Source organism: Carlito syrichta, unplaced genomic scaffold, assembly GCF_000164805.1.
Source record: "Carlito syrichta isolate Samal-C Ts95f unplaced genomic scaffold, Tarsius_syrichta-2.0.1 Scaffold308874, whole genome shotgun sequence".
NCBI classification, from domain to species: domain Eukaryota; kingdom Metazoa; phylum Chordata; class Mammalia; order Primates; family Tarsiidae; genus Carlito; species Carlito syrichta.
Genome location: NW_007252970.1, coordinates 149,885 through 174,729, shown reverse-complemented (window position 1 = coordinate 174,729; position 24,845 = coordinate 149,885). Strand labels below are relative to the sequence as shown.

Here is a 24,845-nt window from a genome sequence, read left to right as displayed (position 1 = left end):
TGCCAAGTTGTTTTCCAGGAAAAAAAGGACAACTGTATTCCCTAGCACTGTGAGAGAATGCTGCTGTGGCCTTCTAATTTACCATAGTGTTCATATCTTTTAAAATCCTTGCCAACTTGACAGGTAACACACTGTATCATGGTTGTTTTAAATTGTGCCTCTTAAACAATCAAATGCAAAAGAAATAGTTATTGAGCATGAGTTATTGTCATGCAATTTGCTAAACACTGGGAATCCGGAGGGAGTGAGGCAGATATTGTTCCCACTCTCCCCAATCTCATGTTCTAGAGATATGGGGTCATACCCAAAACAAAGTAAACCGATAAGCAAGTGGTTATGAATTGAGGGAAGTGTCATAGAGGACAGAAACAGGGCAGCGTGTCACAGATAGTAAGGAGCATGCTCATTGGCTACTAAGTTTAACAATTTTGTTCATTATGCTCATCAGCTATTGTGTTTCTTTTGTGAAATAGGGTGGGAGTGGGGGTAAAAGAAAGCTGACAGGAAGTTTGCTGCCACAATGATGATGTCTTACATCTTGCAAAAAAAAAAAAGGCACAATCGGCCAGGCTTGGTGGCTCAGCCTGTAATCCCAGCACTTTGGGAGGCTGAGGTGAGGGGATTGCCTGAGCCTGTCGGTTCAAGACCAGCCTGGGCAACTTGGTGAGACCTCGTCTCTACAGTAAATAAAAAATTAGCCGGGCGTGGCAACACATGCCTGTAGTTCCAGCTACTTGGAAGGCTGAGGCAGAAGGATCACCGGAGCCCAGCAGGTCGATGCTCGGGTGGCCGTGAACATGCCACTGCACTCCAGCCTGGGCAACAGAGTGAGACTCCAACTCAAAAAAAAAAAAAGGCACAATCAACTCCTACACCATTCTTTCTAGGCTAGTAACTCCAAAATGCTGAGGTAGCATCTGTATTAGCAGGAGGTCTGTTCCCTATCTCACCACACAAATGCTGATATCAGTGCAGCAGCCCAGTATGGGTACCTTCTCCTTCACACTCCCTCCCTCCTTCCCTTCTTTCTTTCCTCTCTTCTTTTCTGTTCTTCCCTCCCTCTCTCCCTCTCCCTTTCTCTCTCTCTCTCTCTCTCTCTCTCTCACACACACACACACATGCACACACACACACACACGAGGAGGGATGGTGAGAGAAAGCATACACCGAGGTAAACAATTGCTTGTGATGGGGAATGGTCAGATAGAACCAATCACCCCAAATCCCTGAGCAGAAGACCTGGACCCTCCTTCCACTCTCACACTGACCCATAGGTGGGAGGCTTCAAGTCTCAAAACATATGATTTTAGATGCAGTGTGTATTCACATTGTGGGGAACTTGTAGTAAGTAGGGAAGGCCTTCAGCCTCCAAAATGCCTCTCCCACAACTCCTGTCACTGCTCTTCCCTGAATTTCAGAAGAGGTGAGTTCAAGAAGGATAACTATGCCTTCTAAATAGTACCTGCAGCATTAATTATGTTTAGTACTGCAACTGTCATTGTAGACTGGCATTGGATCTGGAAGTATAGATTGAGGAAGATAAGCTTTCTCATATTTAAAATTTTTAAAAATTGCTGCACAACAACTTTGTAGCAACATCAAGGAAAGTAACTGTATGAGGAGGGAAAACACGGCCCCAGTCCCACCCCATTAATGCATCAAGTGCATTCATTTTTCCTTACTCCTTTTCATTTGGGAAATGTTTTCTTCCTGCCATTTGAATGACACAGTAGCATCTAGAATATTTGTGTACATCAACAATCAGTGGTGGGCCATGAGGCTTCAGTGACATATGACACTAACACTAGCCCACAAGACAAAGCAGATGAAGTCTTTTGGGCCAAGATAAACAGGGCTGCCTCTCATGGGGTGTGAGGTTCAACGTGCAGTTGAGGAGGGCAGGGCCTGGGCAACCACCATGTGTACTCTTTCCTGCCTCTCATCCCTTGTTTATTCAGAAACGCTTTTATACAATGTAGTTAAGGTGAGTATAAACATGCAAGATGATTTGAGAAGGAGAAAGCATTCAGGAAATGGCAATAGGCAGTCCAGATGATATGTGTTGGAGAGGGCACTGATCCGCCTCTACGCCCTGCTCTTGCCCTGAGGGTGGCTTGTGAACTGCTTGTATAACATGGGATCCAGGAACTTTTCTCTGCCCTCCTGGAAAACTCTGAGTCCCTGCCCAGCTGCCAGCAATGCAAAGGACCGCCCATCCAGGAGTGAGAGGAATTGTGGCTTTTGCTGCAAACAGTTAACCAGTCTACTTGGAATAAATATTTTACCACTTCAAGTGCCAGAGAATAGCTATGGAGTATCAGACCACTTAAGGACTCAGCTCCTTCTTTATCCACTTTAACATGGCATCCAGATGTTCCCCTCTGGAGATGGTTGCTTGCCATGGTTAAGAACTGAATACCAGCATACTCCTAAATGGACAAAAATTGGAACCAATTCCCCTGAATACTGGAACTAGACAAGGATGCCCACTCTCACCCCTCATGTTCAACATAGTATTGGAAGTCCTGGCTAGAGCAATCAGAGAAGAGGAGGCAATCAGAGGTATTCAAATAGGAAAAGAGGAAGTCAAGTTATCTCTCTTTGCAGATGATATGATTGTGTACTTTGAAAACCCAAGAGAATCTGTCAAAGGCCTCTTTACATTGATAAAGGCCTTTGGCAAAGTCTCAGAATACAAAATAAATGTACAAAAGACAATCGCATTTCTCTACACCAATAATAAACAAACAGAAACCCAAATAAAAAACACAATTCCATTCACAATAGCCACACACAAAAAAGAAATACCTTGGCATCTTCCTAACCAGAGACGTGAAAGACATTTACAATGAAAATTACAAAACACTGCTCAAAGAAATCAAAGCTGACACGAACAAATGGATAAATATCCCATGCTCATGGATTGGAAGAATCAACATTGTGAAGATGTCCATCTTACCTAATGCAATCTACAAATTCAGTGCAATACCCATTAAATTACCAACAACATTCTTCTCAGACCTAGAAAAAACAACACAGGAATTCATATGGAAACACAAACGTCCAAGAATAGCCAGAACAATCCTCAGCAAAAAAAAAAACAAAGCAGGTGGTATCACAACACCAGACTTCAAACTTTACTATAAAGCTACAATCATCAAAACAGCTTGGTATTGGTACAGGAACAGGCATATAGATCAATGGAACAGAATTGAGATTCCAGAAGCAAAACCTCAATTTCTCAACCAACTCATCTTCGACAAAGCCCCCACCACCTATCACTGGGGAGAGGAGAACCTATTCAGGAAATGGTGCTGGGAAAACTGGCTGACCACATGCAGAAGACTGAAACAGGACCCCTATCTATCCCCATGCACAAAGGTTAACTCCAAATGGATCAGAGACCTAAATGTAAAACCTCAAACCATAAGAATCTTAGAAAAGGAAGAAATACTCTCATGGAAATCGGAACTGGCATCCAATTCCTGTACAAAACCCAAAACCCACAGGTCATAAGAGATAAGATAGACAAGTGGGACCTCATTAAAGTGACAAGCTTCTGCAAAGCCAAAGAAACCATCAAGAGAGCAGGGAGACAGCCTACAGACCGGGAAAAGTATTTGCCAACTCTAGGTCTGACAAAGGTTTAACTTCCTGGATCTACAAGGAACTGAAATGTACTGAAAAGAAGAAAACAAACAACCCCATTATAAAATGGGCAAAAGATATGAACAGACACTTCACAAAAGAAGACATCTGAGCAGCCAACAAACACATGAAGAAATGCTCACTCTCACTAATCATCAGGGAGATGCAAATCAAAACCACACTGAGATACCACCTAACTCCAGTCAGAATGGCAATTATCAACAACTCAAAAAATAACAGCTGCTGGAGAGGGTGTGGTGAAAAGGGAACACTTCTACACTGTTGGTGGGAGTGTAAACTAGTGCAACCTCTGTGGAAAGCAGTGTGGCGATTCCTAAAAGCTCTAAAAATTGACCTTCCATATGATCCTGCAATCCCCCTACTGGGAATATACCCTGAAGAACACAAATCACTCTATAAAAAAGATACCTGCACACGTATGTTTATCACAGCATTGTTCACAATAGCAAGAACCTGGAAACAACCATGCTGCCCATCAAAAGAGGACTGGATTAAAAAAATGTGGTACATATACACGATGGAATGCTATGCAGCCATAAAAAAGAAGAAAATCATGAATTTCGCAGCAACCTGGATGGAACTAGAGTCTATAATACTGAGTGACCTCTCACAGAAACAAAGATCTGAGTATCACATGTTCTCACTCATATAATGGGCCTTGAACATCCAATGTAATACTATAAGAAAATGACTGACAGTACTGGGAAACTATGGGGGGGAGATTAACAGTAGCAAATATCTGTCTGGGGATGGGAAAACACCTCTTATCAACAGGGTGCCTGAATGAAACGTAATTGTACACCTAACCCTTAACTGTACCCCACAAAACCATAATAAAAAATATTGATTAATAAAAAGAAAAAGAACTGAATACCATGGCTAAATGGCATGTTTGACTCTGCTGCTACACAGAGTCCCTGCGCCTTTCTTCTGTCTACGTTAAACTTAGTTTTAAATCAAAGTCTAGTGCAGTTGCATCTGATTGGCAGAACCTGTCCTGTCCACATCTTAGTGGCAAGAGAAGCTAGGGAAAACTTTTATTTTGCAGGGGGGGGACATATAGTTGTATGAATTTTAACAATCAGGTTACAGAACAGTTCCATTACCCCCCAAAAGACTCCTTTTTGTAGTCTTTTACAGTCATATCCTCCCCACCAGTGCATTCTGGCAACCACTGAACTTCTCCCCAACATTCTAGTTTTGTCTTTTCAAGAAAGCCATAGAAATGGAATCATAGTATCCAGCCTTTTGAGACTAGCTTCTCTCACTCAGCATACTGCCTTTGAGGCTCATTCAAGTTGTTAACTATATCAATAGCTCATTCCTTTTTATTGCTGAGTATTATTTCGTTGTATGGATATACCAGTGTTTGTTTATTCATTCACTGGTAGGATGATATTTGGGTTGCTTCGAGGTTTTAGCAATTATAAATTGAGCTGCTATACATATTTTCAATTCACTAGGTAACCTCCTAGGAGTGGGATTGCTGGGTCATGTGGTAGGTGTATGCTTAACTCTATAAGAAACTGTCAAACTGTTTTCCAGAGTAGCTGTACCATTTTATATTACCACCAACAATATTTGAGAGTTTTGGCTGTTCCAAATCTTTGCCAGCATTTGGTGTTGTTTTTTATTTTAGCCATTCTAATAGGTGTGTAGTGGTATCTAATAGTGGTTTGAATGTTTATTTTCCTAATGGAAAGATGTTGAATATCTTTTCTGTTTCTTTCTTTCTTTCTTTTTTTTTTTTTTTTTTTTGAGTTGGAGTCTCACTCCGTTGCCCAGGCTGGAGTGCAGTGGCACACTCACGGCCACCCCAGTGTCAACCTCCTGGGCACAGGCGATCCTTCCACCTCAGCCTTCCAAGTAGCCGGAACTACAGGCACGTGCTACCACGCCCAGCTAATTTTTTGATTTATTGTAGAGATGAGGTCTCACCAAGCTGTCCAGGCTGTTCTCAAACCCGTGGGCTCAGGCAATCTCCTCACCTTGGTCTCCCAAAGTGCTGGGATTACAGGTTTGAGCCACCACGCCTGGTCATGTACATCTTTTTATGTGCTTATTTTCTACTGGTATTTTTTCTTTGGTGAAGCTTCGGTTTGAGTATTTTGCTCACTTTTAAGCTGGGTTGTTCTTTTGCTGTTGTACTTTGAGAGTTCTTTATATATTCTGGACACAAGTGCTTGCTTAGATATGTGATTTGCAATATTTTTTCCTGGTCTATGTCTGTTGGGGGAGGCAATTCACCATGGGCCACGTGTATCCCTGCACATTCTTGCCAGTTAAGTCCCCAACCACTCTTTACACTGGTTATTTCTCAGGGTTGTGTTTGCTGTGAACCACCTTGAGGAGTGAGGAAAACAGCAGACTTGCTTCTGCTTGTTATGAAAGCAATGAACCCCCCAAGCTCAGTTCCTTCTTTATCCATTTTAAAATGACATCCAGATGTCAGTGTTCTTCTCTTATAACACAGTTCATTGCATGTGCAGGCACCTGTGCTGGCCCCTTTGCATCACTCCAATGGGACTTGAGGTGCATGGGGATTGGCACGAGAATCACACAGACTCTGGTTACTCCTTTTTCAGGGAATAATAAAGCCCTTGTCTTTGATTCTGTAGTCTTATGTCCTCTACCAGCATCTGTGAAACAATAACAGGCTAACTTGTTAGTTTATAAGGAGAATAAACTCTTAGATCTTGCACAGTGATCGACAGTTTGACAATGAGGATGAGATACTGACAGAGACATGGATTTCTGGAAAAGAAAGGATGAATGCCCATACACAGCAGATTAGGGAATATGAGAAGACATTCTGAGATGTAGTGGTGACTTCTCTTGATCAAACAATAGGCAAATGTAAAGGAGTAGAGATCTCCATTGTCCTACCTGCTAATGAACGTTAGGAGCTAAATGACAAGAAGTAAAATTGAAACAAGTCATCTGATTGATATCTTAGTACTGGATCCCTGTCTTCTGGGTAGGCAGAGGAAGAAATAGGCTCATCAACATGGGACAGCAAGCCCCAGAGCTCTAAAAGGGAATATGACTATGGTTGCTGAGCCAAATGGTCATCAAAACTGAAATAAATAGTATCAGAAATGAGGATGTAAAGCTTTAGGTAGACGGAAAACATTAGAAGTTAATTTGATGAGCCCAAGTGGGCAGCCACTCCAAACTGCAAGTAAATGAAAAGCCTTGTTTACTGAGGCAGAGCTACTCTCTCCCTCCACACTCCCTGCGGCCTTTCTCCTTCCTCCTCTACTTTAATTTCAGGTGCTTTAGAGAACAAAATAAAAGTATGCAGAGAAACCGGGGGAGAGGGGCTCAAACATGTATGCCTCTGTTGAAAACAGGCATCTAAGTCACCATCCTACCCAGTCCTATGGCAGGAGAGGGAACTGGGCACAGAAGTGGTCATTGGCATTGAGCTCTCTAGGGTAGAGCTATGGCATGTAAGGAGGTCGAAAGGAAGAGCTCCTGAGTAGGTGGCAACCCTCCTGAGGCTAGGACCCTCCCTGATGGCTCCTGCCACTCTCCACAGGCTGGCCTACTCCAGTCCTCTCTGCTCTTCCTGTTCTCCCTACCATGCTTAGGACTCCTGGCTAGGGGATAATACAAACTCCTGGTAGCCTCTGTTGTAACTTCTGAAGTGCAGGTGTTAAACTTCTTGTTCTGTGCTCACATAGGGAACCAAAAAGTTTGAATTCAACTGATAGGGTGTGGGTAAAACTCTCAGTGTTTTGCTCTGAGAAAGGTCACAGTTTAAGTGACTTTTTGGGTGGGATCTTCCTTCACAATCTACTGTTGTGAGAACACAAAAGGAAATTGGTATGTTAAATGTTTGTACTATAAATGCTCGTAAAACTTCAGAGGAAATTCTCCTGTTTAGAGCACTGACGCAAGTAGAGAAGTGCTACTGGGACAAACTCCACTGCCATTTGTCATCATGGGGGTGGGATGGAGGTCAGCACTTAGTGTGAATGCCTTTATCTTCTGATGTTCAGAGATTGCACTGTATAAAAGGTGCCCTGCTGGTTGGCAAGTCAGAATCTTCCAAATCAACAGCCCTGACTGCAGTGTTATCATCTTCTGCTCAGTGGGCAGAATTCAACAATTCAGCCTTGTTCTCATAAGGCTGAACAGCACTTCCCTTGATAACATTTGTTATATTTTTACTTATTTGGTGTTGTTGCCAATGATCTAGTCTTTTAGTCTGCAAAGACACCTCTCCTTGGGATGATAACTGTAGAAGCAAATTGTCAATGCTGATGGGACTGTCTGGGTCACTCACAGAGCTGCACATACAGTAAGCGTCTGCTCTCTGTCAGACTAACTAAATTCAAGCTGCTGATCACTGGTATCGGATGTTGTTGAGTGTTGTAATGATTTCTGACTCTACTTCCACTTGGTCCACACATCTTAGTAGGGCAATTCGGTCGCTGAATGTGGCTGCCCCTAGAAAGGGACCTCTTGACTGCCTTCTGTGCAAAAATCAGAATAAAAGTCTGTAAGCAAGTAGGGGGTGATTGAAGAAAATCTATAGGTATCGAGATGGACACATCAATTATGTGGCAATGGAGGGAAAGTGCCAACCTTGATACTGTGAGAAAGAACACCTTAGATTTTCAGTGATACAAGGATTAGGGGCGGAGCAATTAATGCTCTGTTTGCTCCCTAGGTCCAACCCCAATCACCACCTGAGTCAAGCAGCAGCTGTGCAGACAATCTGACCCGCTGCCGAGTTTGTAATCCCCATCCATGGACTATAAAAATAGAAAAACTCGTGTGGGTGTGACTGATCTGGAACTATTTTGTTATTCCTGATGTCATCAATGGCAGCTCTGGAAAGCGAACATGTAAAGACACATGATCTGGTGCAACATTGTTTCAATCTAATGCAGATTTGTATGTTTCTCTTGACACCTGAGTGGCCTTGGGTTATACCACGTAAGAAGACTGAAGATGCAAATACTTAGGGACACTGCCCATGTGGCTTAATCAAACCATTGTAATGGTGACAAATCCTAAACTGTGCCCCTTTGGGTTATATGTTTCTATGTGGGGGAGAGTGGGCCACCGAATGTGTCTCCTTTGGGAGAGGGGATTGCTTTTTTCTTTTTTAACTTAACCCAATGTGATAGCAAGGATTGCTTTATGGTTAATCTGTTACCTCTTGTAGTTATTGGCCATGACACAAAAGATCATCAGAATAGTCTAAACTCCCATATGTGGGTTGTAATGGATAATAGACTGGCCTTAGACTACATCCTTACTGTCTGAAAGAAAACCCAGTGATTTCCCGAGTACTTATTTAGAGTTAGATGAGACCAGGACCCTGAGATTCATAGATGGGGTCACTACAAGGTGGACTCGTCTTGAAGCGAGGAGTTCTTTCAAAAATGTTAATAGTTTGTGAGACTAATTTAATAGATTTGGTCCCAGATTCTGTTGGCCAGATTAATCAGAGTGGCATAGTCAAGTATAAATTCAAATTTGGCCAAGAATGTGTTGGGCTGATGGTTGGCTTGTTGGAAGAGGCAATTCACTGTAGGCTATGAGTATTCTTGCACATTTTTTGCTAGTTATGTCAAGACTGGAAGACCCTGACTGCTCTCTATCTGGTCATTTCTCAGGATTGTATTTGTATTACTGAAAGCAGCCTTGAGGGATATGATGATGTCTTCTCTCAAGCAGACAGGGCTTGTTTCCACTTTTTATAAAAAGCAATGAATTACCTAGGTTCACTGTTCCTCTCCTAGAATGTAGCCCACTGTGTATGCCTATCCATGACAGGTTCTTTGCACAATCAACACGGGACTTGGGGATAATGGGTTACCAGTGGGAGCATGGGTTACTAGTATGTGATCATGCTGATCCCCAGCCACTGATTTTGCCAGAATGACTTTTGATTCAGTCCCATGTCTTTTGTCAGTATCCACAAAACAGTAACAGGTTAATTTTGATAAGTAGGGTAAAATCTCATACGATATCATGTCTTTTCATTCCCTTAACCATGTCTTTTATAGTGCACAAGTTTTACATTTTGATCAAGTTCAATTTATAATTCTTATATGGATTGTGCTTTTGTGCCATGTCCAATAATCCTTTGCAGAACCCCAGGTCACACACACTTTTCCCTGTGTTTTATTCTAAGAGTTTTATAATTTGTGTTTTACATTTCTATTTTATTTATTTGTTGGAGTCTCACTCTGTTGCTCAGGCTGGAGTGCAATGGCATGGCTCACTGCAGCCTCAAACTTCTGGGCTGAAGTGATCCTCCTGCCTCAGCCTTCTGAGGAGCTGAAACTACAGATGTATGCCATCACGCCTTGTTAATTTAAAAAAAAATTTTGTAGAGACAAAGTCTTGCTATGTTGCCCAGGCTGGCCTTGAACTCCTGGGCTAAAGCAATCCTCCCACCTTGGCCTCCCAAAGTGCTGGGATTACAGGCATGAGCTACTGCACCAGCCTACATTTAGATTTATAATTCAATTTGAATTAATTTTTAAATAAGGTGTTATTTTTCGGTCAAGTTTCTATTTTTCTTTTTCTTTTTTTTTTTTTTTTTGCCTATTGATGTTAAATTATTTCAGTATATCTGTTGAAAGGCTATCCTTCCATTCAATTACTTATTCATCTTTGTAAAAAATCAATTAGCCATATGTGTACAGGTCTATTTCTGGGCTCTCTATTGTCTTCCACTGATATGTCTGTTTATCTCTTTTTCAATATCCCACTGTTTGATTACTGTGACATTATATTATGCATATGATAATTTTTAAAATAAAGCAAATTAAAATGCAGACATAAAACTTGACCCTACATTTACATTACAGAATGTATTTGTTACAGTGTGGAATGAGAATGTAATTTATATTTTATACTGTATATAGTATTATCACATACTTCACACAAACACATTAGTGAATTTATTGAATAGTAAATAACTAGATGTGTAATCTTTTTATGTGCTGCTGAACTGAATTAGCCGGCATTTTATTGAGGATTTTTGCATCAATGTTCATCAGAGATGTTGGCTTGTAGATTTCTTGTTGTGTCTTTGTCTTGTTTTAGTATCAGGGTGATGTTGGCCTCATAAAATGAATTTGAAAGTGTTTTCCCCTCCTCCTCCTCCTCCTCCTCCTCCTCCTTGTTCTTCTTCTTAAAAAGGATCAGTATTAAATTCTCCTTTGAAAGCTTGGTAGAATTCAGCCATGAAGTCATCTGGTCCTAGGCTCTTATTTGTTGAGAGGTTTTTAATAACCACTTCAGTCTCTTTTTTTGTTATTGACTTGTTCAGGCTTCCTATTTCTTCCTAATTCGATTTTGGGAGGTTGTATGTTTCTAGAATTTTATTCATTTCATTTCCCCTAGATTATCCAATTATTGGCACATAATTGTTCATAATAGTCCTTTATAATACTTTTTATTTCCACGGCACCCATTGTAATGTCTCCACTTTCATTTCTGATTGTGTTTATTTGTGTCTTCTTTATTTTCTTCCTTAGTTAGTCTAGGTAAGGTTTGCCAATTTTAAAAAAATTTAGCTCTTAGTTTTGTTGACTTTTTATAGCTTTCCAGTTCTTCATTTGATTTGCTTCTGCTCTAATTTTTATTATTCTCTTCCTTCTGCTAACTTTGGGTTTAGTTTTAGTTTTTTTCCTAGTTCCTCAAGGTATAAGATTGGGTAGTTTATTTGAGATATTTATTCTTTTTTAATGTAGGAGCTTGTTGCTTTAAGCTTCCCTCTTAGAACTGGTTTTGCTGCATCCTTTTACGTTTTTGAATGCTGTGTTACCATTTGTCTGAAGACATTTTAAACTTTCCCTTTTGATTTATTCTTTTACCCATTGGCTATTCAAAAGCATGTAGTTTAATTTCCACATATTTGCACATTTTCTTCCTGTTATTTATTTCTAGTTTCACATCATTGTGGTCAGAAAAGGTGCTTGATGTTATTTCAGTCTTCTTAAATGTATTAAAACTTGTTTTGTGGCCTAACATATGCTCTATCTTGGAAAATGTTTCATGTGCTCTTGAGAAGAATGAGTGTTCTACTGAGGTGAAATGCTCTGTATATATCTGTTAGGTCCATTTAGTCTAGAGTGTAGTTGAAGTCCACTTTTTAAAAATTGATTTTCTGTCTAGATGATCTATCAATTGTTGAAAGTGGGATATTGAAGTCCCATAGTATTATTGTATTGTTGCCTATTTATTTGGTTTTGTTAATATTTGCTTTATATACTTAGGTGTTCCAACACTGGGTGCATATGTATATATATGACCTTCTTTGTCCTTTGTGACAGCTTTTGACTTAAAATCTATTTTGTCTGATATAAGTATAGCCACACCTGCTCTCTTTTGGTTATCATTTGCATGGAATATGCTTTTCCACTTGATCATCTCAATAGACACAGAAAAAACATTTGACTTAGTTCAACATCTTTTTTTGATTAAAAATTCAATAAATTAGATATAAAAGGAAATTTTCTAAACATAATAAAGACCATTTATGAAAAGCCCACAGCTAACATCATAACCAATGGGAAAAAACTAACAACTTTTCCTCTAAGATGAAGTTCAAGGCAAGGAACCCACTCTTGCCACTTCCATTAAGCATAGTATCGGAAGAACTAGCCAGAGCAATCAGACAAAAAGAAGAAAAAAGGTATCCAAATCGTAATGAAAATAGTAAAATTATCCATATTTGCAGATAACAAAATCCTATATGTAGAAAACTCTAAAGATTCCACAAAGAACTGTTAGAACTAATAAATGAATTCAGTAAAATTGTAGGATACAAAATCAACATACAGAATGAGGTCCATTTCTATCTATCTATCTATCTATCTATCTATCTATCTATCTACCTATCATCCATCTCTCTATTTTCTTTTTTTTTTTCTTTTTTAGAGAGAGATGGGGTCTTGCTCCGTCACTCAGACTGGAGTACAGTGGCATGATCATGGCTCACTGCAGCCTCAAACTCCTGGGCTCAAAAGATCCTCCTGTCTCATCCTCTAGGACTACAGGTACACACTACCACATCCAGCTAATTATATTTTTTTAAAGGTTTGTAGAGATGGGGATCTCACTGTGTTGCTCAAGTTGGTCTGAAACTCCTAGCCTCAAGTGATCCCTCTGCCCCAACCTCCCAAAGTGCTGGGATGACAGGTGTGAGTCACTGCATTCAGCCAGGTTCATTTCCTTACACCAATAAGGACCTATCTAAAAAAGAAATAAAGAAAACAATCCCATTTATGATAGCATCAAAAAGAATAAAATACTTAGGAATAAAGTTAAACAAGGAAGTGAAAGATCTATATGTTGACAACCATAAAACACTAAAGAAAAAAACAAAGACAACAGAAATAAAGAGAAAGGTATCTCATGTTCATGGACTAAAATAATCAATATAGTTAAAATGTCCACACCACCTCAAATGATATACAGATTCAGTATAATCCCCATCAAAATTCCAATGGCATGGGATGCATCAGAAATAGTAAAACAATTCTAACATTTGTATGAAATTACAAAAGACCTTGAATAGCCAACACAGTCTTGAGAAGGAAAAACAAAGTTGGAGGTATCACACTTTCTGATTTCATATTATATTTATTACAAAGCTATAGTAATCAAAACAATATGGTACTGGCACAAAAATAGACATACAGACCAATGGAACAGAATAAAGAATCTGGAAGTAAATTCAAGCTATATGGTCAACTAGTTTTCACCAAAGGCACTGAGAAGATGCAATGGAGAAGGGATAGTCTCTTCAATAAATGATGCTGAGAAAACTAAACATCCACATGCAAAAGAATGAAATTTGACCCTTATCTTACACCATAAAAGTCAACTTAAAATGGATTAAAGACCTAAACATAAAACCTGAAACTATAAAACTCCTAGAAGAAAAATTATAGGAAAAGTCCCTCGACATTGGTCTTGGCAATGATTTTTTGATTATCACACCAACAAAAGCAGAAATAAGTAGGACTATTTTAAACAAAAGAACTTCTGCACAGCAAAAGAGACAATGAACAAAATGAAAAGGCAACCTATGGACTGGGAGAAAATATTTGCAATTCATATATCTGATTAAAGGTTCATATCCAAAATATATAAGAATCTTAAAGAATTCAATAGCAAAAATACTAATAACCTGATTTTAAAATTGGACAAAGGGTCTGAATAGATATTTCTCCAAAGAAGACATAAAAATTGCCAACAGATATATGAAAAGGTGGTCAACATCATTAATTATCAGGGAAACGCAAATCAAAACCACAATAAGATACAACCTCATACTTGTTAGGATGGCTATTATCAAAAAGACAAGAGATAAATGTTGGCAAGGATGTGAAGAAAAGAAAATTCTTGCACACTGCTGGTGGGAATGTAAATTGTTACAATCACTGGGGAAAACAGGATGAAGCTGCCTTAAAAAATTAAAATAGAACTACCATATGACCTAGCAATCCCTCTTTTAGGTATGAAAGGAAATTAAATCGACACCTCGTGGAAATCTCTGCCTTCCCATGTTCACCGTGGCATTATTCACAATAGCCAAAATAATATGGCAACAGCCTGTGTTTGTTGCCGAATGAATGGACAAATAAACCGTTATATTATATATATACATGTATGTGTAATATATAAATATTATTCAGACTTAAAAAAGAAGGCTGTGACAGTATGGATGAACCTGGTAGACATTATGCTAAGTGATAAAAGCCAGACACAGAAAGAGAAATACTGTATGATCTCACTTTCATGTGGAACCAAAAAAAATAGTCAAATACATAGAAATAGAAAATAGAATACTGGTGACTAGAAGCAGGGAGAGAAGGAAATAGGGAGATGTAAATCAAAGGATACAATGTTGCAATTACATAAAATGAGTAAGTCTAGAAATCAAATGTATAGCGTGAGGACTATAGTTAATAATATTATATTGTATACTAAATTTTGCTAAGAGAGTATATTTTAACTGCTCTTACCACAAAAAGGGGGGAATCAAACCATGTGAGATGACGGGTATGTTAATTTGCTTGGCTAAAGTAACTATTTCACTATGTATATCAAAACATCAAGAAACATTGGGTTGTATACCTTAAATATAAACAATATAAATAAATAATAAATAGTTGGGCTAAATGCTTTATTTTACACAGAAAACTTCGGTGCAATACATACATTTAAAGGTGTTTTAATGATATTTGGGAAAGCTGGTTTGGATAAGCTGTGTATATATTATTATTTTTCTCATTTAAATTAATAAAATATGAATAAAATGATTTGGTATCCAACATTTATAGCAACAGATTAGATTCAAACAATGATGGGCGCCTGTACAATTTTTCCACATTTAAAATTCTAAATAGCAACAACAGCAACAAAACATGCTGCACCTAACACAGTAAAACTAAACCTTGTACAAAACAAATCACACTCAACTTCTCCCCAAAAGGGGATACCCAAAGTCTTGTAAGTAATTGCATCCAGCTCTAAATTCATGTTTGCTGAACAATGTTCATTCCTCTTTAAGTCATCACAGTCCTTTGTTAATATTCTGTACTTTATGGACTAAATGATGAAGTTTAACTGTCATTGATCAACATATATAAGGGGGCAGGGTGAAGAAAATACCCTGTACACACATACACACACACACACACACACACACACACACACACACACGGCAAAACGTGTAAAAAAGAAAATATGAACAGCTACTTCCATCTTGTTTTTGAAACAAGTAACAAGGCTATAGCCAGTGGTTATGTAATTTCTTTCTTCCACTACCCATTCTATTTTCCTTTGCCCTCAATCAATCTTTTAACTATCAAATTATCTTTGCCTGATGGTCTAGGGAAAATCTTCATTACTGAGAGATTTGAGCCCTTGGTGGTCCTGTATATCAGATGTTGCTGTAACCTTTTGTTAACTTTTATCACTGAATATGACAATATTAGGAGGATCCCCAGAATCTTGTACTTAGTTCTACCTGCTTGCATTGTGTAAGAATAATCAATTGTACTCTGGGTAACAGGATCAATCACATCAATCAAATTTATATTTTGCTTGTTGGTCCAGTGATATGAGTAGCTGAAAATAGGTTGCAGTGTCAACATCCAATTCAATGGTGTGATTGTGATTGTTGTTTCTACATGTAGACGTGGTCTTCCCTTAGCTAATCAAACCTGTAAATCAGCAGAGGACAAAATCGAGGTGACAGAAAGAAAATCTGTGCAAGTGGGTGTTAAATAGGCAATACACTATTCTGGATGATGAAGAATAAGATATGACTAGTATAAGTTCTGTTGAACCCTTTCTTGCCTTCTACTGCTTAAAAAAACTTCCTTAGTTGGAAGCAGTATTGTGTGGGCTATCCTAATTGTGAGTATGCCCACAAAAGTGGTGCTGGTTAAAGTGTTGCAGGTAGGGAAGTCAAATTCATATTGCAGTCCCCTGCACAATGGAAGGGAACAAATGTGATCAACCTGTCACCAGATGGCTGATTGTAGCCTCCTATCCCTCCCCTACAAGGAAATGATACATATTGGGGGTTTGGCCTCTACCGTTGTCAGGTTGGGAATGAAAACTCAACTATTATAGTAGCTAGATCAACTTTGGTGGGGGGAAGTTCATTTAACTGAGCCCATGCAGAGCCTTCATTCCTGCAACCATGGATACTTTGTACATAGCCTTCTTGAGTAAACTTCAGTATAGTTAGGAAAAGAAGCTGATTGACATTCTAATGCAGGCCATCTTGTTCACATGATTATTGAGAGCCTCCATGACTGTTGATGCCCACTGTGAGCATTTATATGGAGCATTCACCATTCCTAGAGGTTCACCATATACCACTTCTCCCAAACTTCCTTGCTCTTTCCAAGTTTCTGAACATCAAACAGCATAGAGCTGTAACTTAGGCCATTTCTTCTTCCAAGCAAAGTGAACAACCAGATATACCACTTGTAATTATGTTATAAGGAAAAATGTTTCTTCTTCATTGACTTTCCGGTCTACTCCTATGTGGGGATATAATCTACAACAATGTGTTTCTGGCTGGTGCCTTTATGTCATATAGAAATGTGTTAAAATAAATTTGAATATTCTACTCTCCAAACAGCTAGTTATAGAGAGGTCCCTGTATTAGTTTGCTAGGGTTGCCACAACCAAGTACTATGGATAGGAAGTTTTACAGGCAGCTTAAAAAATGGAAATTTATTTTCCCAGAGTTCTGGAGGCCAGAAGTTCAAGATCAAGGTGTCAGCTAGGTTGGTTTCTTCTTGATGTGATTTGAACATTTGTGTCCCCTCCAGAATTCATGTTGAACATTAACCATCCCTAATGCAGCAGTATTAAGAGGTGGTGCCGTTAGGAAGTGATTAGACCATGCAGGCTCTGTCCTCACAGATGGGATTAGTGCCTTATAAAAGGACTCAGGGAACTAGATAAGCCCTTTTGCCCTTCTGTCCCTTCTACCATGTGAGGACACAGTGTTCAAGGTGATATCTTGGAAGTAGAGATCAGGCCCTCATCAGACACTGAATTTTCCAACACTTTGATCTTAGTCTTCCCATCCTCCAGAACTGTGAGAAATAAATTTCCATTATTTATACATTACCCAGCCTAAGGTATTTTGTTATAGTGGCAGGAATGGACAAAGACACTTCTGAAGGTCTCTTTCCTTGGCATGTCAATGACTGTCTTCTCCATGTGTCTTCACATGGTCTTCCCTTTGTACCTCTCTGTGTCCTAATCTCCTCTTCTTATAGGAACACCAGTCATGTTGGATTTGGCCCTACCCCAATGATCCCATTTAACCTTAATTATCTCTTTAAAAACCTTATCTCTAACAGCACTATTCAAAATAGCAAAAGACATGGATCCAACCATGCTGCCCATCGAAACTGGACTGGATAAAAAAATGTGGTACATATATACAATATTATGCAGCCATAAAGAAAGACAGGCATATGGGCTTTGCAGCAACTTGGATGGATTTAGAGTCTATCATACTCAGTTCTCTATCACAGAAACAAAGAACACAACACCGTATGTTCTCACTCTTAAGAGGACCTTGGACAATTACCATAATACTATAAGAAAGGGATTGGCAGTTGTGTGAAACTACCAGGGCAGGGAGGGTGGGATTGGCAGTTGAGGGAAACTGCCAGAGGAGGGGGCACAGCTCATCAACAAGGGTACCTGCATAATGAACATTTGTATACCTAACCCTGAATTGTACCCCACATCTTTAAAATAAAAATTTAGAAAAAAACAAACCCTATCTCTAAATACAGTCACATTCTGAGATTCTGGGGTTAGGATTTCAACATATGAATTTGGTGGGGGCTGAATTGAGCCCATAGTAGTCCCATGAAACCATAAGTGTGGGTTAAGAAAGGGAAGGCAGTGTGGTAGGTGTGGAATACTGGGAGTGTGAGCCACTGCTCATGCACCTTTGCTGTGTTTTCGGGACCTGCTCAAGGCCAGTCCATATATACAACTTCTAATTCAAGATCCCACTGTACTGTATTCTGCACTAGTCAAACAGGTCCATCAAAAGGGGATGTGATAGGGATCACTTCCCCTTAATTTTTAAAGTCTTGCTGGTGACCCTATTTTCTGAGTCCCCTGTGCATGTAGTATTGATTTTGGTTGACAATTTTGACAGTACAGCACAACAGTTAAGAGCATGGACTTTGAAGCCAGTCTCTGGTTTAAAGTCCAGGTCTACCAACTACTAACTAGTGACCTTAGGCAAGTTACTTAAGCTTTCAATACTTTAATTTCCTATTCTGTAAGATGTGTACATTAATAGCACCTACCTTGTAGTGTGCTATTTTGAGGAATAATGTGTTAAAATATGTAAACTGCTTGGAAAAGTGTTTGGCACATAATAAGTGCTATGCATGTGTTTGCTATTACTGCTATAATTAGAAGGGAAAGTACGTTTCAGGCTTTCACCTGGCCCTTCCTATCATAAAAATTCTCACTCCACAGGTCAGAGAGCCAATTGGGGTGTTTTGCCAGTTGCTGGTTATATTTATTACAACTGTAAATCCAGCAACTGGGGAAATTACCAGAGTGGATTTATAGACCTACTGGGCCCACTGTGAGTTGGATTTAGACCAAGACGTCATTTATCATTTGACCTTCATAAGCCCTTGCTTTGACTGTGGGCAACAGTGTTGCTCTGAGTTCCCAGGATTACTGCTAGCTCAGAACCATTGTCTAATAATCCCAGAAGAGTGTGTGGATTTTTATTTCCCCTCTGAACAGTTATCTTTGTAAATTGCTGCAGGTCCTTTTGGTGATATGTAGGAAGATTTACAGTAAATAATTATATTGTTTCCATAGCATCCTTCCTCAAGGTACTTAGTCTTCCTTTTATTTAAGGGACTCGGGTATACGGACTGAGAAGCTATGACACTCTATATGGAGACCCAGCTTTCTGTTGGCTAAAATCCTTCAGGTTAAGTGGATCAAATTTCTATTTCAGTCACAGGGTTCCTGTGATCAATTAATTGCCACCATAGATCACTGTGGGTCAAACCATTTTGATTTCCCTTCTACTCAGTAGCTCTGTTCTGGGTATGGTTACCAGGTAGCTTTTGCAGTGAAACAAACCACTTAAAGCTTAGAAGCTTAAAACAACAACCATTCATTTTGTTAATGATTGTTTGGAGAGGGCAATTTAGGCTGCGGTCAGCTGAGCTAGTCTTCTACTTGTGTCAGCTGAACTCACACATATGTCTGTAGTCAGTTGCTTCTGTTGGTCTCAGTAACACTACTTCTAGAGGTTGGCTGGCCATGAGTTGGGCCAACAGAAATGATTGGAGCATGTGCCTCTAATCATCTGGTTTGCTCACATGGTGGCAGCTGGTATTCAAGACTAACAAGCCCCAATGCATAAGCACATTTCCAGCTTTTTCTTGCACCATTTTCACCAATGTCCCACTGCTTAAAGCAAGTAGCACAGCAGATTCAAGAAAAAAAGAAATAGACCACCTCTTGATGAGAGGATCTGCAATGCCAATGTAGTTATGGATTCAGAGAGGGAAACGTTTGCATTATTTTTACACTCCACCCCAGGCATCAATACCACGTCCCCCTTTTGGGGGCCCAAGCCCTTTTCATACACATCACTCAATTTCTTTAGAGAAACACTGTCCATTTTCTTCCAGGAGACACATCTCCACTGGGAGTGGGTGAAAGGTGGTAGAAGTGGAGCCTAACTTATTCAGCCAGTTTAAAAAAGCAGATTTTCAAATAGTCATCTAATTTTATGTCATGTCTTGTTTCCGTTTTCTATACCTGGAGAGTGAGGGGGTGCTTCTTCCATGACAATGGCTTCCACCTCTGCTGTAGCTTTTTCCTGAAATTTGTTGGGCTGTGGTGCTCTCCATTCTGATTTATCCTACAGCTTGATCCCATTGGCATTCATTCCAAGAACTTATCAAACTTTTTGGTCCACTAGTCTGACCCCCTCTACTGCTTTTATGAATGAATTACTTTATACTTTTTTATAATTGTTTCTATTTGCTTTGGGGAGGGAAATACTTGTGTTTAATTCAGGGTCTTATACCACAAAAGCCTCAGATTATATTTTAATCTATTATCGCTAGACTAATGTAGCAGTGCAAAAAAGTACTATACTATGGTCTTCTCATATATATTAAGAGTGGATGGTTCAGAGAGAAGAGTCAAGATATATGCACTCTACTGTGGGAAAAGAGAGTCAGAAGACAATTTGTATATTTCCCAAATAAATAACTTTGGTCTCTTATTACAGTTTCATATTTAGTGTATAGTGTGAGGAAGAAGAATGTATTTCTTTTGTTCAATGCATTACTTTAGGTCATTTTGACCACTCTATATTTCTCCTAGGGCCCTGGCCACAATAGTAATCAAATATATGTAAATTAAAATAATTAGAATAATTTTCTTTTAGATTAGTGATAAAAATAATACATAATAATATGGGTGAAAAAGTGAATGGCCTTTAACATTGCTTGAGGGAATGGAAATTGGTACAACCTTTTTACACAGGAATTGGAAATAGCTATTAAAGTTAAGACTATGAAAACCTTTTTTTTTTTTTTTTTTTTGAGTTGGAGTCTCACTCTGTTGCCCAGGCTGGAGTGCCCTGGTACACTCACAGTTACTCCAGCTGCCTGGCTGGTTTCGAACCCTCAGGCTCAAGCAATCCACTCACCTAGCCCTCCCAAAATGCTGGGATTACAGGCTGAGCCACCGAGTCTGGCCTAGACTGTGAAACTTTTGACAGAGAGTTCCTTTCATACAAATGTTCAAAGACATATACACATATAAATGATACTTAACTTTGCTAGTAGTCAAAATATACAAACTAAAACAATAGTGACATACTTTTTTTCACCTACCAGAATGTCAAAGATTTAAAAGAACGCTAATGCCCATTGTTAGGAACTGCTGAATGTGTGTTTATAGATACAAGTGTGACAATATGTATCAAATTCCTTAGATACAATATGTATCAAAATCCTTAGAACATTAACACAAAGGAGGGATCCATCCTGCTGGGCACTGCCAGGTGAAGGGGAGGGGGCACATGACAACACAAAGGGTACTCGGTCCTATAACAGGGGGGCCAGCTGGAGGTCCAAACTTGACCAGCATGCAGTCTACTTGTATAATTCATCCTTACTTGTACTCCACATCTCTACAACAAAATAAAATTTCATTGAAAAAAACCTTTGACCTAAGAATTTCACCTCTAGGAATACATCCCTGGGAAATATTAGAAAGGTGAACAAAGATGTGCCTGTAAAAATATTAATCTCAGCATTATTTATAATTGTGAAAAATTTGAAATCATCCAAATATCCATCAGCAGAAGGTCAGTTAATTATTAAGTCCATAAGGAATAATACACAGCCAATAAAGTATCAGCATGGAAAGATATACAAGGTATATTATCCTTACAGGCAATGGTCGGGACATATGTTTGTATGATTCAATTTTTGTTTTATAATTTGTGAGTCTATATATGTATATATGTCTGTGCTTGTTAGTATACATGTATAATTAATTTTTAAAATACCAATCTGTAAATAGTCTTTCTGAGGGTTGTAAACCTAGGAATTTTACTTTTCTCATAATATATATTTACAATGTTTTAATGTTTTATAAACAATCAGAAAAACAATATTAAAAAATTAAGAAATTTTAAAACATTGCTCAACTGCACTGATAATTAAAGAAATTAGAACAATGATGAAATGTAATTATTGCCTATCATTTTGATGAAAAAAATTTAAGACTATAAACACGCAGTGTTGTATAGTACCCTGGTCTCTAAATTTTTTTGATTAAGAAATTTTAAAACATTGCTCAACTGCACTGATAATTAAAGAAATTAGAACAATGATGAAATGTAGTTATTGCCTATCATTTTGGTGAAAAAAATTTAAGACTGTTAACACTCAGTGTTGTATAGAACCCTGGTTTCTAAATTTTTTTGATTAGCCACATGTACAAGTAAAACCTTTTGACTTTGAACACTAAATATATATATGTGTAATTATTTTTATAAATAAAGATGGGGTCATGCTATTTATACTCTTCTACCACTTGTAAATTCACGTGTACAATGATGCTCACTGTAACAAATTTTGGCATAGGAGAAACTGGAAACATTTAGAATGCCTATTAATAGGGGCCTGGTGAAATATATTACTTGCCATTATTAATCAATATATTATATGTTATTCAATAGCATAATATTCAGTCATCAAAGACAGTGAGTTAGGTGTACTGTATTGATTTGCTAGGAGCAATGTATCAATACATAAAGTCTAGAAGTACATACAGTAAACATAATAGTTCGTGGTGAGGGTGGGATGGGGATATGAAGCGATGTGGGAAATTTGCTTTTCATCATTTTACATGTTTCTGCTTTGAATTATTTCTAAAAACTTGTTTGAATAACTTTCCCAGTTAGAAGTATACTAAAGATCCAAAACAAAACTGATGTGTCACTTGAATTATTCTAACAGAATGCACACGTTTTAACGTCCAGAAAAGTTGTGGGTTTTGTGTATTTGACTATCTCAGGGTTGAGGATTGCAAAAGTTCCTAAAGGGATTTGAGGCAACAGGAAATGGGTTTGCGCTTCTGAGTTGGCTCAAGATCTTGCTTATGAAGGAGATTTTCTATCGTTTTGGGCAAGTTTCGTTTTGCTTCTGTTAAAATTTAAAAACTTAAGAAAGGACGGCTTGGGTCAGAAGCCGGGTTTCCCGGTCAGCGCGTGCCCTGCGCCCCCGCCCCGCCCCTCACCCGCTCTCACCCCACCCTCGCCCAGCCAGCCCTGCCCCCACTGGGGCTCTGGGTTGGGGGCAGGGACAGGGGCAGGGGCTGGGACCGCCAGGCTAAACTGCCTCTGGGCCACGCAGACCCCAGGGAGAGGGGTGGGGCCTGGCAGGGCGCCAGCGACCGCGAGGACCAGAGCCCTGTCGGGGAAGGAGGGCGTCCGCCTTGCAGAGCAGTTCTGATCTACTACCACTGAGCCGGCCTCCTGCCCGTATTTCCCCGCGTCCATCTCTCTTTATCCCGCGGTCGGTGGGACCGCGGAACCTGCTGTTGTCTTTGGGCTCTGGGCACTGTAGGGGAGGCGACATCAGGCCTATGGCGGCGGCGGCGAGGTCGGCCTTGTCGGTCCTGGCGATGCGGTTGTCGCGCTGCGGGCTGGCTCGAGACTCGTCCAGCCCCTTCTCCAAGGCGCTCACGCGCACGCTGCTCACCTTCTTCGACCTGGCCTGGCGCCTGCGTATGAACTTTCCCTACTTCTACTTCGCGGCCTCAGTGATGCTGAACCTCCGCCTGCAGGTATATGTTTAGCCACTAACTTTGTGGCATTTGGGGGCCCTCGGCAGGATGGCTGGCTTGCGCCCTACCAACTTACCTACCCTAGAGCAAAGTGACCGGCTCCGCTCCCGCACGCAGACTTGCCAGCAGTCTTAACTTTGCTTCATCTTTTAGTATAAATGGGCAGCTAAAAAAATCAGCATTTGCAGAAAACCTGCAATATAATTTAAAAAGCATGTGAAAATCCTTCGAAATAGTTCAGAAGTTCTTGTATCCATAAAAACAGAAAACAGCAGGAACTTTAGGAAATGACAATGGGCACAGAGTGCATTAAGGAACAAAAACGGAAAGGTAACTGAAAACTCAAGAAAAGATAAACTGTGCAAGAGTGGTCCAAATAGCAGGCAAAGCAAAGCGAACAGACTTCCAACTGAATGGAACAAATTCTAAGCAATAGATGGATTGAATGAGAAGCTGGAGGAGATTAATAACATGATCTGAAAGGCATACCATTTCTTCTTCGCTCCAAGAGAAAAAAACAACAGAAACTACAGGGAAAACCAAACATTTCAGACTGTACAAGAAAATCATGCTTCAAATATGAAGCAACCTCAGATGTGGCATGGTTTTGAAGAGTTGCCAGAAGTGTGAGAAAGGGAATCTGTTTGAACACTGACACATGGTTCAAGACTCTGGAGTCACAGACAAGAACAGGTAGCCAACAGGTGAACTAAAAGCAGTGATACAACTGGTTGGATGTGGTGGCTCACGCCTGTAATCCCAGCACTTTGGGAGGCCAAGGCGGGAGGATTGCTTGAGGCCAGGAATTCGAGACCAGGCTGGGCAGCATAGTGAGATCCCCATCTCTACATAAAATAAATTGGCTGGACGTGTGCCCAGCTACTCAGGAGAGTGAGGCAGGAGGATCATTTAAGCCCAGGCGTTCAAGGTTGTGGTAAGCTGTAATCACACCACTACACTCCAGCCTGGGCAACAGCCAGACCCTGCCTCTTAAAAAAAATAGTGATACAACTGTATTCGGGGGGGGGCGGGGGGTGAGACCTGAAGGAACAGCAGAAAATGCCTTATGTAATAAAGTCAAGAAATAATAATAAAAACCTATTATTAAGAAAAAGGGAGATAACCACTAAACAGGCATGTGCGAAAGTTTTTGCCTCTGTGCTGGGAAACCAAAAGTTAAGAAGGATGGACAGAAATGTATTGCTTTTATTTATATGTCCTTTTTTTACTGCTTGATTTTTAAAAACTATAATCATGTATTGCTTTCAATAAAAGTTAAAACTTATTAA

At 39.5% G+C, this 24,845-nt stretch overlaps 1 protein-coding gene across 1 annotated transcript in view; it reads left to right on the top strand.

The window, feature by feature from the left end:
* The window catches only part of LOC103268700, a 36,783-nt gene extending 13,215 nt beyond the window's left edge, over positions 1-23,568 (top strand). Inside the window, exon 2 of the mRNA XM_021716688.1 lies at positions 23,124-23,568. Within this exon, the coding sequence (XP_021572363.1) occupies positions 23,124-23,568 (445 nt within the window). The remainder of the gene's footprint in view (positions 1-23,123) is intronic.
* The last annotated feature ends 1,277 nt before the right edge of the window (positions 23,569-24,845 follow it).